This window comes from Ascaphus truei, chromosome 1 (assembly GCF_040206685.1).
Source record: "Ascaphus truei isolate aAscTru1 chromosome 1, aAscTru1.hap1, whole genome shotgun sequence".
NCBI classification, from domain to species: Eukaryota; Metazoa; Chordata; class Amphibia; order Anura; family Ascaphidae; genus Ascaphus; species Ascaphus truei.
This window is the reverse complement of record NC_134483.1, coordinates 503,528,725-503,541,811: the sequence shown is the minus strand read 5'-3', so window position 1 is coordinate 503,541,811 and position 13,087 is coordinate 503,528,725. Positions and strand designations below refer to the sequence as shown.

Here is a 13,087-nt window from a genome sequence, read left to right as displayed (position 1 = left end):
ACAATACATTAATTAATGGGACAAGTGATGAAGCAGGTTTGTTCCAGACAGAAGAGAAAATATTAAATAAAACACACAACTTATAAACCCCTGAGGAATAATACTTTATAATTACGTGAATGATGTGATTCTAAATACTTTTATTTAACACCTTTTGCTTGTGTGTGTGAAATGCATCTTGGCGTGACACATGCCTGATTCATTCATTAGAAGCTCATAAAGGAAGACGTGATTAAAATGTAATTTTAGAAATTCGTTTTTATTCATGTATAGAACTACAGAGCAAGTAAAGTCCATTTTTAAAGGCGGCTCTTTGCATGGTAATGTAGGTTAGAACTGTATTTGTGTATAGTAATATTTTATTTATGGCTGCACTAGGAATGAGTGTGGGACATCAGCTTTCCCTTGTCTAGTTGGAATGTGTTTTCCTGTTTATAAAAACCCATCCAGTTCTCTCCACCCGCCTCCCATTGCAACGTTCATCAGCGAATACTGATCAGGATACAAATGCTTTCTAGCGACTTGATTATGATCTCAGTCTTCAATTCAGCATTGATAATGGAAGATCTTAAAAATAGATCATGCGAAGGGTTATTATCTACCATATTTCTTGTGTTGGTTTGTCGTCTTATGCTACTATATGTTACTGACAAAGGGGCGTCTAATTCCCACCATGTTAAACTGGAGCAAATATTTGATAACCCGGCTTTAGATTTGTGTACTAGGTAAAATGTATATATTTTCCGTATTTCAGTGATAGTCCTCCATCTCTTGTTTGGAGAAAGCCATTCTGATATCTTAGTTGCATGTGCACCGTCTGTTTTTATAGACGGATTTTCCATTCTCTTTTTTTTTCCCCCCCCAAATCTTTCCATCAGGTTAAAATGTAAAATAACACATTTTTCCTCAGGAGAGAGAACGAAGGTCTCCAGCTTTTAACCTCCATATAGCCAGCTTCCCAGAAAATAATGGCAGTGCTCTTCAACTTTTCTGTCAGCATGAAGGAATAAAGGTAGATGCAGCTTCATTTAGCTCTTGTAATGGATTTCTTTCTGTGTCATTACCATTAACAAGTGATAAATGCACCCATCATAACCAACTGCATCAATAATTTAAAGGTCCCGATGTGGGTTTGGGTCTCCCAGAGCATTTGTTTAACCACTTCATGCATTGTCATTGTGCCACATGTGGAAAGTCTGTTTTTATTGTGGTAGCTATTCCATTTAGAAAATGGTACATTTAAATCCAGAGAAGACATAGCCAGAATGATCCTAGAAAATTGTACATGTGTTGCAGGTTGCAATACTTTTTTTTTATTCTAATTTTTTTTTTTTTGGACAAACATACCAGTCTTTTCAGCGTTTGAATTTAGAAATGGTTAACGGTGCAAAGCTTTTCTATGCAAGGTGTGACTAGTTAGAGATGTAAACCTTGAAATGACAGAAGGTGCAAATGGAACAATATTCAGCAACCAAACTTCTATAAAACCTACCATTACATGGTCTACCACTATGAAGACATCATACCAAATATCAAAGAAGATAAAATGGTTATCGGAAATACAACAGCAAATAGAAAACTTGTATTCCAGAGGTGACATGTAAAGCCATTGATTATATTATAATCTGTTTGGATAAGAGTTCAATGCAAATTTATTCGGCAATGGTAGTGGGCAATACAGCTTCATCCATTTCTTTATGAAGTTCTTTGAAGTCAGAACATGGAGATCTTTTCTTGGTAATAGCATCCAGTGGAGAGACATGCAGGTACGACAGCAGTACTTTATTTCCAAATCTGAGCGTGACAGGTTCCCGTCTTTGCTCAACTCTTGCATTTAGTAATACATCCAGTTCAGGTACTATCTATAGAATGCCCCACCTTGGAGGAAACACTTCCAGAATTACATCAAAACCTTCACCGGATTACAGAATACAACCTGTTGAATGTCAGCCTTGCAAACATAAAATCTCTTAATTTTTTTTTAAATATCACAGATGATATGCAATGAAGAACTAGTGGTGTGTACTGTGCTATTTTTTTACTTCTCGCAGTTCATGTATAGTCATGAGTGATTTAGCAATACACTGGATTTATTACCATAAATTCCCTTTATTTTATTAGCAAAAAACAATGCATCAACACTAATGGTGCCTTTTTACTTGTGGTTTATTTGCACCAACTTTGGCCGGATAGGGGTCACAAATCCCTAACCATATAAATATTTAACAAAATAACCTGGTCATCAAGCAAATTTCCAAATCCGTCCCTAAAGCAAATGTGAATCATGCAAGCATAGAGGCAGGGTTCCTTCATCTACAAATTTGGCAAAACTGTACAAAGTGTTGCAAGGTCTCAAAACTGCTTTAGCACACCAAACTAGCAAGCAATCCTTGCATTAGAACCTGCAACATATTTACAATCTATTTAAATTAGCTGCACTTTTTTTCCCCCACCCACCGGTGGTAAATTTTACAGTGTACAGATGTCACTTAAATGTTTAAATTGACTGTTCTAAACATGAGCACTTTTTTCAACATACTGTAGTAATGATCGGCCATTTCCACTGTCGAAAGGTAAGTGGCAATCCAGGGTCATTATAACAATTTTCATGTCCCTGGATTACTTTCTTCGATTGGGTTGGAATCCTTCGGTTCAGTGGTCTCGTGACTCTCAAAGAGCTGTGGGACCAATTAAGCACTGGCATGCCACTTCAAGAAAACATGCTAAAGGGCCATTGCAAAGTGTAACTACTGTACTGCTCTTAGAATGGCATTTAAGCTAAAACACGAGCAAAGTTAGAGATGCAATCCCAATTCGCAATATACTGTACATTACAGCTGCAATAAGACAACCTTAACTTTTCTTTCAGAATTCAACATTTTCAACTTCATACCGCGAATCCAAGCTCTCAACAGCACTGCTTCTCATTATTTTTAATAATCTAAATATATATAGCAAATAAAAAAGATCACTTGTGAGCACATTCATATGTCTTAGGCAGTTTTGCAACCCTGCCTTTCACCATTATCCCCAGCATACAGTGCTTCCACTGCAGCAAGGGATTCTGGGAAAAGACATGCAAATGAGCACACAAAGTGTCACCTTTTGTCTGAAAAACCATTGTTACATGGAGCCCATATAAGCTAATGCTCGCTGTTAACACAGCCTTAAAGCACAGCATGGGAATCAGATGTAAAGCCAGAGAAACCATTCACAGACATGTTTCAACCTTAGTGGGTATCATCAGTGGGAAGTTGGTTGTACTGCTGGGCTTTGTATTTTTAAGACTAGGGTCTTGCATATTCAATCTCCTCGTTGGAAACATTTTCTTAAAGAGCTACAGTAGAGGTATAGCTCCCTGAAGCCATCTAATTCCTTCAGTGATTATTGATATACAGTACGGTTTGAATTCTGTTGTGCCCAGGCATTGTAATCTTATTGTGTTACATTATGTCTGTAACCTCTGAATCAAATTACAGTAGATGGTAACCCATGTCTGTATGACAATAGATGTTTGGGCAGATTGAGATGCAATAAAACAGTGTATGGATTAGAAATGCCAACGATTAGTCGTGCAATACTTAGCACTTAGCATGAGATGTCAGCAAAATATTTTGTTGTATTAGAACCAGGTTTATGAAAAACTTGTAGATGAAGCATGGAACAGAATAATTGTTTTGTTTTCATTCTGTTCTGTATTTTGACTTCGCCTCTTAAATATTATTCATGCGATTTACTATATGATTGCGATCTATTGGTCCGTTTCTTTTTGCTAATGCAATATAAATGTGTAAGCTGGTTAGTGACGGAGAGGCCTGCTGCTTATTGCTCTACAATCTGTTGCAGGCCTCAATGGAACTTGAAGAGGCTGCAGAATATAGCTGCATGGTATGTGTTACTTTCGAAATGACTTTATTATATCCTTGAAATATTTGGTTCTAAATTCACTTTCAGCTTTCCCAAATAATCATCCAGGAATCCCACGCTCGTCCCTGTCCATGGTGCTGTCTGTGTGCAATATAAATGCTCATGTTTTGGATAATCTTTTCCAGGATGTGGATATTTCAGAACTAATGAAGAAACTGGATATCCTTGGAGACAATGGGGTAATTGTGGCTGCATGAATGCACGTGGCTGTGTGTGTTAGAATTGCACCATGTCTGTGTCTGAATTACATAGCACCATCTGCAAATAAAAGGTGTCCTCTATCTGTAACTGGGGTTACATCATACTGTAAAATAAGACTTTATACGTTAGAAATCACCCAGCTATGTAATATATAGACTGATTGATTTTACATACCTGGAAGTCTGAAAAAACACAACCATAGAGGTGAATATTTTATGTAGCATGAACTATGACAGCAGGGATTTACAGAATTGGCAAACTGACATTGGAATACAGGGAATAATAATACTTTTAAAGTGTATATAACCACAACTAAAGAATTGGTATACGGTACAATGTCCCGATGATCTTAAAATCTCCTGGCATTCTGAAACTCCATATTATAGTGGCTTTCAAGTAATTATACCGCATTGGGGCAGGCGAGGTTCTTATTTGAAGGCTCCCTCCATTTATTTTCAGCAAACTGCTCTTTTTATGAGGTATTGGATGCTTTTAAAATCAAGGATTCTTGATTTTTGTTCTTCAGTTCATATCACTTCAAATCCTTGGCTCAAGGTGGCAGACCCTGTAGAGTTAAACAGGAGTCCACGTGGCCCGTTTGCTGTGAAGAGATGTGAGCAAAGAATCATCCACTTGACTTTATTACTTTTACAGCCTTTGATCCCATATAAAATGAACAATTTGACAAGAAATTGGAGGTCAACTTCTAATAGGGGAAACTCTTCAGTGTTGCACTCACAGAGGCGAGTGCAAAATAATCTATTACCTTTAAGTAGATTAAAGCACATGCAGAATGAAATGCACCGACATAATCGTGTATGATTTTACAGGTTATTATAATCAAATAATATAGAAATTAAAGGTGTGTAAGCTGTGGTTTAACCATTTTGCACCTGGAAGACTGGCAGCATCCAAGTGTCTCGGGACTGTGGTTAATTGGAGTAGCAATCAGATGGTCACAACTGTCCCCGAGTGAAAGACCAAAAGTAGAGGGGCCTCCCCTTAAGTTCCAATTGCATGCACTGCTGCGATTTGCGGGACGAACGCATTCTTTCCCTAGAAAACTAAAAACAAGCATTGAAGACCCCTCCGGCAGTGGAAGGCTGGAAATATATTTTAATACAAGAGATGGCCAATCCTCAAGTTGTGATGTTTATTAACATTGAGTTTTACATTGGGGGAAACTAATGGTGCCCTTGTTTTCACAATGTGTAAAAAGCCAACATCTGTATGGGCTGAATGGGTAGAGGATAGAGCAATTTTCTATTTGTAATATTTCATTTTGTTTCAGAATTTGAGAAATGAAGAGCAGGTGGCGGTAATCCAGGCTGGAACTGTACTTTCACTGTGCGAAAAGGTACATCTGTTACAGTACATTGCCATTCTGGTTGAAAGTAAATCTCAATTCGTATCGCATATGAAACACTTTTCAATAAGCAGTAAGAAGAATGAATCTTTATCTAATGTATATAATGCATACATGAATTATATGTTGACTTTTGCAACTGTCCATGGTTATATTCCTCTTTGTCTCAATCTGATTTAAAGAACAAAATGTAAAGAAAACATAGCTTTGAGCAATAGTTAATTTACTTGAACTGTAATTGAGTAATTGGGCCATTGTTTAGAATATCGACAATGAATGTCACTATTCTGCATGGGAGTTTCTGCTGGGAAAACGATTTCCTGAGAATCCCTGTCCACAGTTGCATTCAATGATTTTTCCATCTCAAAATGTTTAAAATCGTTCTCTTATTTTAACCTATTCCCAGTCCAATTTTCTGTACTTAACTACACCGTTATTTTCCTCATTTCCTTTAACTCTCTGCCTGTCCTTTGAATGGATGAGTATGCACACAGCACTCGTGCCTTTCCAAAAACAACAATCTTTCCCTTGTGGAACCAGCAGGATTTTATTCTGCCACCACTGGCTGAATTTGCTCTGTGGGACATCCTTACAAATACCTTTACACCTTGCAAGACTATAAAAATGTATGTGTTCATCAGAAGTTACCCGTCTACCTCAAATACAACTTTTTTTTTTTAAATGAAGGGCCAGAAAATACAAAACCTTGTGATCTCTATGACAATATCTGCTATCAACAAAAAATATATAGTGCAAGTCCCTTAAGTGCAGAGTAATTGGTTATTATAAATAATGAGCATTGGGAAAGTGTCTCACACAGAGACCTATTGCTTCAACTCTGATATTGCCAATGCAATATCACCCGAAAACGCTATGAAATTTGCAGCAGTAGACGAGCGGCATTTTTTAAAATCTGAATTTAGAATTTGGGCAGTTTGACATTTTATTTCCATCTACTTTTCACCTGATTTGCTTTCCGGACAAACTCGCAGTTTATGAAATGGGCAGTTTTGCGAGTTTGTGTACAGTAGCATTAAAAAAAAATGCAGCTTGCGTGTGTTTTGGACATATGATCCGAGCTTTATAAATACGGCAAGATTCAAATCTCTATGAAAATTGATGTTTTCACTCAAAAGCCCTTTTCACAGTTAAATGAATAGGCCCCACAGTGTTGTAACAATCTCTCTCTATACAGTATTTGGACCAATCTTTAGTAATACGAGAAGAAAACCCCCACCTCTTAGTGTTTTAGCCTTTCTCCCAGGATTAACCTATTCTCTCCATGGAACCGCCTCCTAAATGTGTGGATAGAGATGAATACAAACAAGACAGGGGTGCCCAAGGCTACATCCAATTGACAAAACATATAAAGTAATAAGTATGAAGTTTGAATACTTTAATAATAATATTTACTTGGTTATTTAGTTAAACCGTTTGGCCAAAGCGTCATAAGCCTGCATACCAAACATCAAGGTAAACCAAAATTAATGCAGGTCCTAACACTAAACTGTGAACCTTTCCTTTTACCTCTGTATGAGGGGAAACAACCCCAGTGAGTCTTGTCCATTCAGCAAAATGCTACAACCTTCCAAGTTAAAAAGGTGGGGAGGGGTGAGCTCTGGGAAGACGGGCCACTTTCCTCCAAGCAACTGGTACCAGTCAGGAACTGAATTAACACACACGTACAGGTATATGGTTTGACTCCCACTTAACATTCGGGATGCACATTGATACCCTGACAACCAAGACCTATGCCAAACTAGGGGTACTTTACAGGAACAAATCCTCCCTAAGTCTCCTGGTCAGAAAGCGTATTGCACAGCAGATGCTAATGCCAATTATTGACTATGGAGACATAGTATATGGCTCGGCTCCTCAAACCCACCTTAGCAAACTTGACACCCTCTACAATTCAATTTGTCGTTTTGTTCTCCAATGCAACTACAACACACATCACTGCGAAATGCTCAAAGAACTAGATTGGTCATCACTAGAGTCTAGGCGCAAAGTTCACCTTTCCTGTCTCACCCTCAAATACTTTCTGGGCAAGCTACCCAGCTACCTGAACAAGCTCCTCACCCCTACCACATGCAGTACCTATCACCTGAGATCAGACTCCAAAAGACTATTCATGGTCCCAAGACTCAACAAAGTATCCGGACGTTCCTCCTTCTCCTTCCGTGCACCCCAAAACTGGAACAACCTACCAGAGACTCTCATATCCACCACCAGCTTAAGTTCTTTCAAATCTAAGGCTGTCTCACACTTTAATCTGGTCTGTAACTGTTTCATACGCTCATAATATATATTTTCTTTAACTGTGCATGCAATGTCTTGTATATAAATGTATACCTTGTTCATTTATGTAACTGTATTTGTAACCATGTATTATTTGTTTTACTCTGTGCCCAGGACATACTTGAAAACGAGAGGTAACTCTCAATGTATTACTTCCTGGTAAAATATTTTATAAATAAATATGTTTTGTTTAAAAAAACGCAGTTTTCATGTGGTTTGGACATATGATCCGGGCTTTATAAATACGGCAATATTCAAATCTCTATGAAAATTGATGTTTTCACTCAGAAATGCCCTTTTCACTGTTTAATGAATAGGCCCCACAGTGTGGTAACAATCTCGCTATACAGTATTTGGACCAATCTTTAGTTATTCGAGAAGAAAACCCCATGAAGCTCTTAGTGTTTTATCCTTTCTCCCAGGATGATTCACCTATTCTCTTCATGGAACCTCCTCCTAAATGTGTGGATAGAGATGAATGTCACACCAGCATCTTAAGAGACTAATACATACGGACTTCAATTCCTGGAGTATTTGCAAATGGGTACACTGTTGTACTGGAGTTTCTGGTTGTACAGTGTTCACCAGTGTACCCAGAACTTTATAGAGATGTACAAGACAGAATACAGTGAAGTATAAAAAAATGAAGAACCTTATACATCAAAGTAAACAGTGGGGAAAAGAAGTCCCTGCCCCTTATGTGGCGGCCACGCTGCCGCTGACCACGCGGTGCTTGGCGAGGTTACTTCTAGCAATTTAAATTTAGATGTTCCCGTGGTGACGCATTGTGCGCGGGCACACACGCTTGGCGCTTACATAAACAAAAAAACTGACTTTGAACCACGCTCAGCTTACGTGCAAAGCCCACCCGCGCACGCTTGCGAAATAGCAAGGACACCCGGTGCTCATGCTTAGAGAGCTGGTGACGTCACCGCTCTCCAAGCATGAGCGCTGTCAGCGCCAGCGTGGCCGCAGCCTTAGGCCACATCCATAGAGGGGGGAGCAGTGCTGAGGCGCGCTGAGGCTCGTCTGCTGAAGCCTGTGCGATTTCATGGACTTGCAGGTGAGCCAGCGTGCGCAATCGGGAGGCAGAGGGAGGCGGGGCAGTGACGTCGCTGGGCCAATCGCCCGCGACGCATCGACGTCACGGCGCTGACGGCACCGTGATGCTGCTTCGCGCTGATTGGATGTTTTCAGCCTACAGCGCACTGAAAAACAGCTTGCCTTGCGGCTGAAAAATCCAACTCGTCAGCACGCCTGCGGACGCTCACGTGAGCCCCCTCATTGAGGATGCCGGGGCTCAGCGAGGAGCGTCCGCACGGCTCAGTGCTGCTTGTCCTTTAGATTATTATATTATATAGATAGATTATAATCTTTATAATCTAACAGTTACAGTGTCTGTAACTGAGAGCAACAGTGCCACCTAGCACCACCCAAATAGCATTTTAGCACTTTACAAGGTGACAAATGCATTTCTTTCTTCAGCAATCGTGATTTCAACTTTGGACAATGTAAGCTCAATTTTGAAGTTGAGTGCCTTTATGCTTTGCTTTCCTGTACAAAGACAAACCTAGTGGTAATTAAAACCTTTGTTATCTATATGCCCTATTATCCTTGGACAAGCATGTTTATAGTTCATACTTACACTTAAGCCAAACTATATATTGCGTCTTTTCTCCTTATTTCTTTACATTCTGTCCTCTCACGTACATTGTCTTGGTGTTACGTTTGGTTATTCCCTCACTCTCACTTACGTAGTCGCATTCATTAACATTAGCCATCATTTTGTCTGCCATCTTAAAGCTGAAACTCTTATTTGTGCCTTTAATCTGCTCATTCGTGACTACACCAATCTTCTATTATTTTGCCCACTATGTCTCTCAACGTTCTTCCTTGCAACGTTCTTCCTTGCAACGTTCTTCCTTGCAACGTTCTTCCTTGCAACATTCTTCCTTGCATCGTTCTTCCTTGCATCGTTCTTCCTTACAACAAACACTGTGACTGGACTCCACACTCTACCTAAAGATATTGCTATTACATTCCCTATCATTTACACATTTATCTTAACATCCTTTTCATGCACTTCTGTTGTTCAGGGATATCAGCAAGAGTGAGTAGTCACATAGTCCTTCCTTATACTGCTTCCAGAACATCTCAGACCTATCTCCATATAGGACCATAGGAGCTTTGATTCTGTCTTCAATGGTTCCATTGCTTCTCATGATCAACTTACACACAATTTCATGGCACCTTTTTGAAGCATATACATGCATACCCCGCGTTAACGTACGCAATGGGACCAGAGCATGTATGTAAAGCGAAAATGTACTTAAAGTGAAGCAATACCTTTTTCCCACTTATCGATGCATGTACTGTACTGCAATCGTTATATACGTGCATAACTAATGTAAATAATGCATGTGTAATGGGCTCTATAGTCTCCCCACTTGCGCACAGCTTCAGTACAGGATGAAGCCGGTATTGCTGTTCAGGACGTGCTGACAGGCGCATGCGCGAGCTGCCATTTGCCTATTGAGCGAGATGTACTTACTCGTGAGTGTACTTAAAGTGAGTGTCCTTAAACCGGGGTATGCCTGTATAGCAACTCGCATAAAACCTTACAGTAATTTGTACCCCTATAAACGGATGTCATTATTTTCAAAATTGTGTAAAATGTCTCCACATGAGTTTTTGTACAGGTCTCGAAAACAAAATCCAGGGACTTCAACATCCAAGCTTGTTGACAAAGTCTGCCTGAAGTTTCTCCTTCCCTTTTGCTAATCACTAGGACAATGGGGAAAGGCAAAGCCAGTTGTTTTCTCATCCCATCTTTTCTGGGATCTGGAATCCTGTTAAGAAATAGAGATTCCGAACAATGGAAGTGATGAGAACAGCTTTATGGAGTGGTTCAACTTGTACTGCTGTTTAATCATTTGTACATTCACCAGAATAGGTGGCACTGCTGCTTTAACATTGTTACCTGCAGTGTAATTGCTTCACTTGAATGCTGGAAAATCAGCAGCAGCTTTCTGTGCAATATTTTGCTACTGTAGGTCCCTGTGCATTCACGGTGAGGTGTGTGTTCGGGGAAGTGCGGGCAGCTGAGTTACTGGACCCAGAAGAAAACAAGGCTTCATAAACTCTGAATTAAATGAGCTTCATACTTTAAAATAGTTACTCTGTAGCAATTCACACACAGACAATTTTTTTTTATATATAATATTGGTTTTGTATATTTGCACGAGTGATAAACTAACGCACACAACCCCCGCAAGCTGAGAACCCAACTAACCAGCTAGAAAATGTCTTGCCATCCTTTAAACATTGCCACGTAAATCTACATTTTACAGTGTATTTAGAACAGGAAGACATGCTAATACGCAGGTAAATAATTTGATATATATTTTTTAATTTGTAATGCATAAATCAGATTTTAGGAAAGGATAGAAAAAACAGGGCACTACGGAATTTTTGACTGCAAATTTATTGCCAATAGATTCGACGTGATGTTTTGGCCTCACGTGGCCTTTCTCAAGAGCAATCAGATTTTACACATAAAATAGTGCAACGGAACTTCCAACTTTTTGATTTAGAACCTAATTAGAGATGTGTATTGAAATATCGGGTGTGACATTTTCGTAAGCTGCATCTCCTTTAGGGAAAATGTTGTTTTGTGTTTAGGTTGCTTAGCTCCCTTCAGTCAACTCCTTTCCCTCAGAGATGTGAAGGACATGTAATTAGACTAACTACATTCACTTGGGGGTTCTGGGTATTTCTTACTCATTTCTGGTGAACAATATCAAAGGCACATTTAGTTTGTGAAGCATGAAAATGGAAGTAGGTCACGTTTAGGCTGTATGTTTATTGATCTTCTTACTGTGACAAACGGCATCTGCTTTTATGCGACTATTTCTGTATGTCACTCCACTTATCGTACATCTACTGTAATGTGCTTTGGGAATTGTAACGAGAATTCAACAACATCACATGAAAAGCTTTTCTAAGACCTTGTTTTCCTAATAGATTGTTAAATATACTGTATCCGTCTTCTTTCATTTCTCGCTTAAACTTTAAAATGAGTCCTGGTGTACTGTAGATTACGTTTCCCCCCTAACAAAACTGTTTGGTATAGGGTGTAAATAATACTTTTGATGCTAACCGATACAGTACTATAGGACAAATAGCCCTTTCTTCCATGAGCCAACACAATACAGTAGCATTCTGTACCAAATTAACAATGGTGGTACATTAAAAGCCGTAGGGCCCATATTCACTAAAGGGTGCTAAGCTTTAACTACTATTTGAATTAAGGAATTGGTGAATCTGGGCCTGAGTGTTAGAAAGTGGTTCTCATTGTGTACACAAAACACGGACATTAGAGGGTATAGCAAGTAATTCAAGCACCCAGCACTTACTCAAGATCTCCCTATGGACCTCAAAATGATTGTAATAAAAGCTCTACATGGGGAAGTTGTTAATTCAGTTTACAAAGCGTATCTGAGGTGTGCATTTGGGGGCACCTTAGGTATACAGCATTCTCCTAATTCAGCAACTCCCAAGAAGGGTTATTTATCAGTCTTTAATTTTCAAAACTGAAGTAAATCTTGTTCCAAGAAATGTGAACATTTACCCCAAAAATTGTACCATTGCTTACCATGGAAATATGTTTCTTTGATTTCATATTGTCCATTGTTTAGCCCCTGATTCACATCTAGAAGTGTTTGATACACAATCCCCAAGATCTAGAAGTGCAGAATATCTCAATACTTACCTTCTGAAAATAGTCTAATCTATTACTACCTATCTTACATCCTGTATGTTGTATAGCGCTATTTAAATAAAGATATACATACGTTCATCCTGACGTTTACCATTATGTTTGTTGTAATTCAATGGTTCTCCTCCTGAGTTGAGCAGGGATCCCCTGAAGGATTTTTAAAATTGTGTGGCACCCCTACTGCTCAGATCTCACACCCTCCTTTTCACATGCACACCCAGCACACTCGACAATCATCCAGCCTCTTCTTATACAATCCACATTGACCCTCACACATCATACTCACTGTCACGGGAGACCAGTACTTTAACACCAAAACCACCGGGATCACCAGCACCAGACAGGACAAAGTTGTTGAATAAAATGGGGTTTATTCTGGCACGCCAGCAGACACAACAAAGATGTACAAAACACGATACAATACCAACTGGGGGCATGGGGAGTAGACTCTAGCCTTGCTAGGTGCAGGGGCCTGCTTCAAGAAGCCTTGTCCTGTCCGCTTCACGTCCAGGATCTGA

General features: G+C 39.3%; 1 protein-coding gene across 1 annotated transcript in view; it reads left to right on the top strand.

Annotated features, from left to right (window-relative positions):
• Nucleotides 1-13,087, top strand: part of JAKMIP1 (janus kinase and microtubule interacting protein 1) — a 154,772-nt gene that overhangs the window by 124,405 nt on the left and 17,280 nt on the right. Inside the window, exons 14-16 of the mRNA XM_075569635.1 lie at nt 911-1,012; nt 4,053-4,106; nt 5,420-5,485. Coding sequence (XP_075425750.1) covers nt 911-1,012; nt 4,053-4,106; nt 5,420-5,485 — 222 coding nt within the window. The remainder of the gene's footprint in view (nt 1-910; nt 1,013-4,052; nt 4,107-5,419; nt 5,486-13,087) is intronic.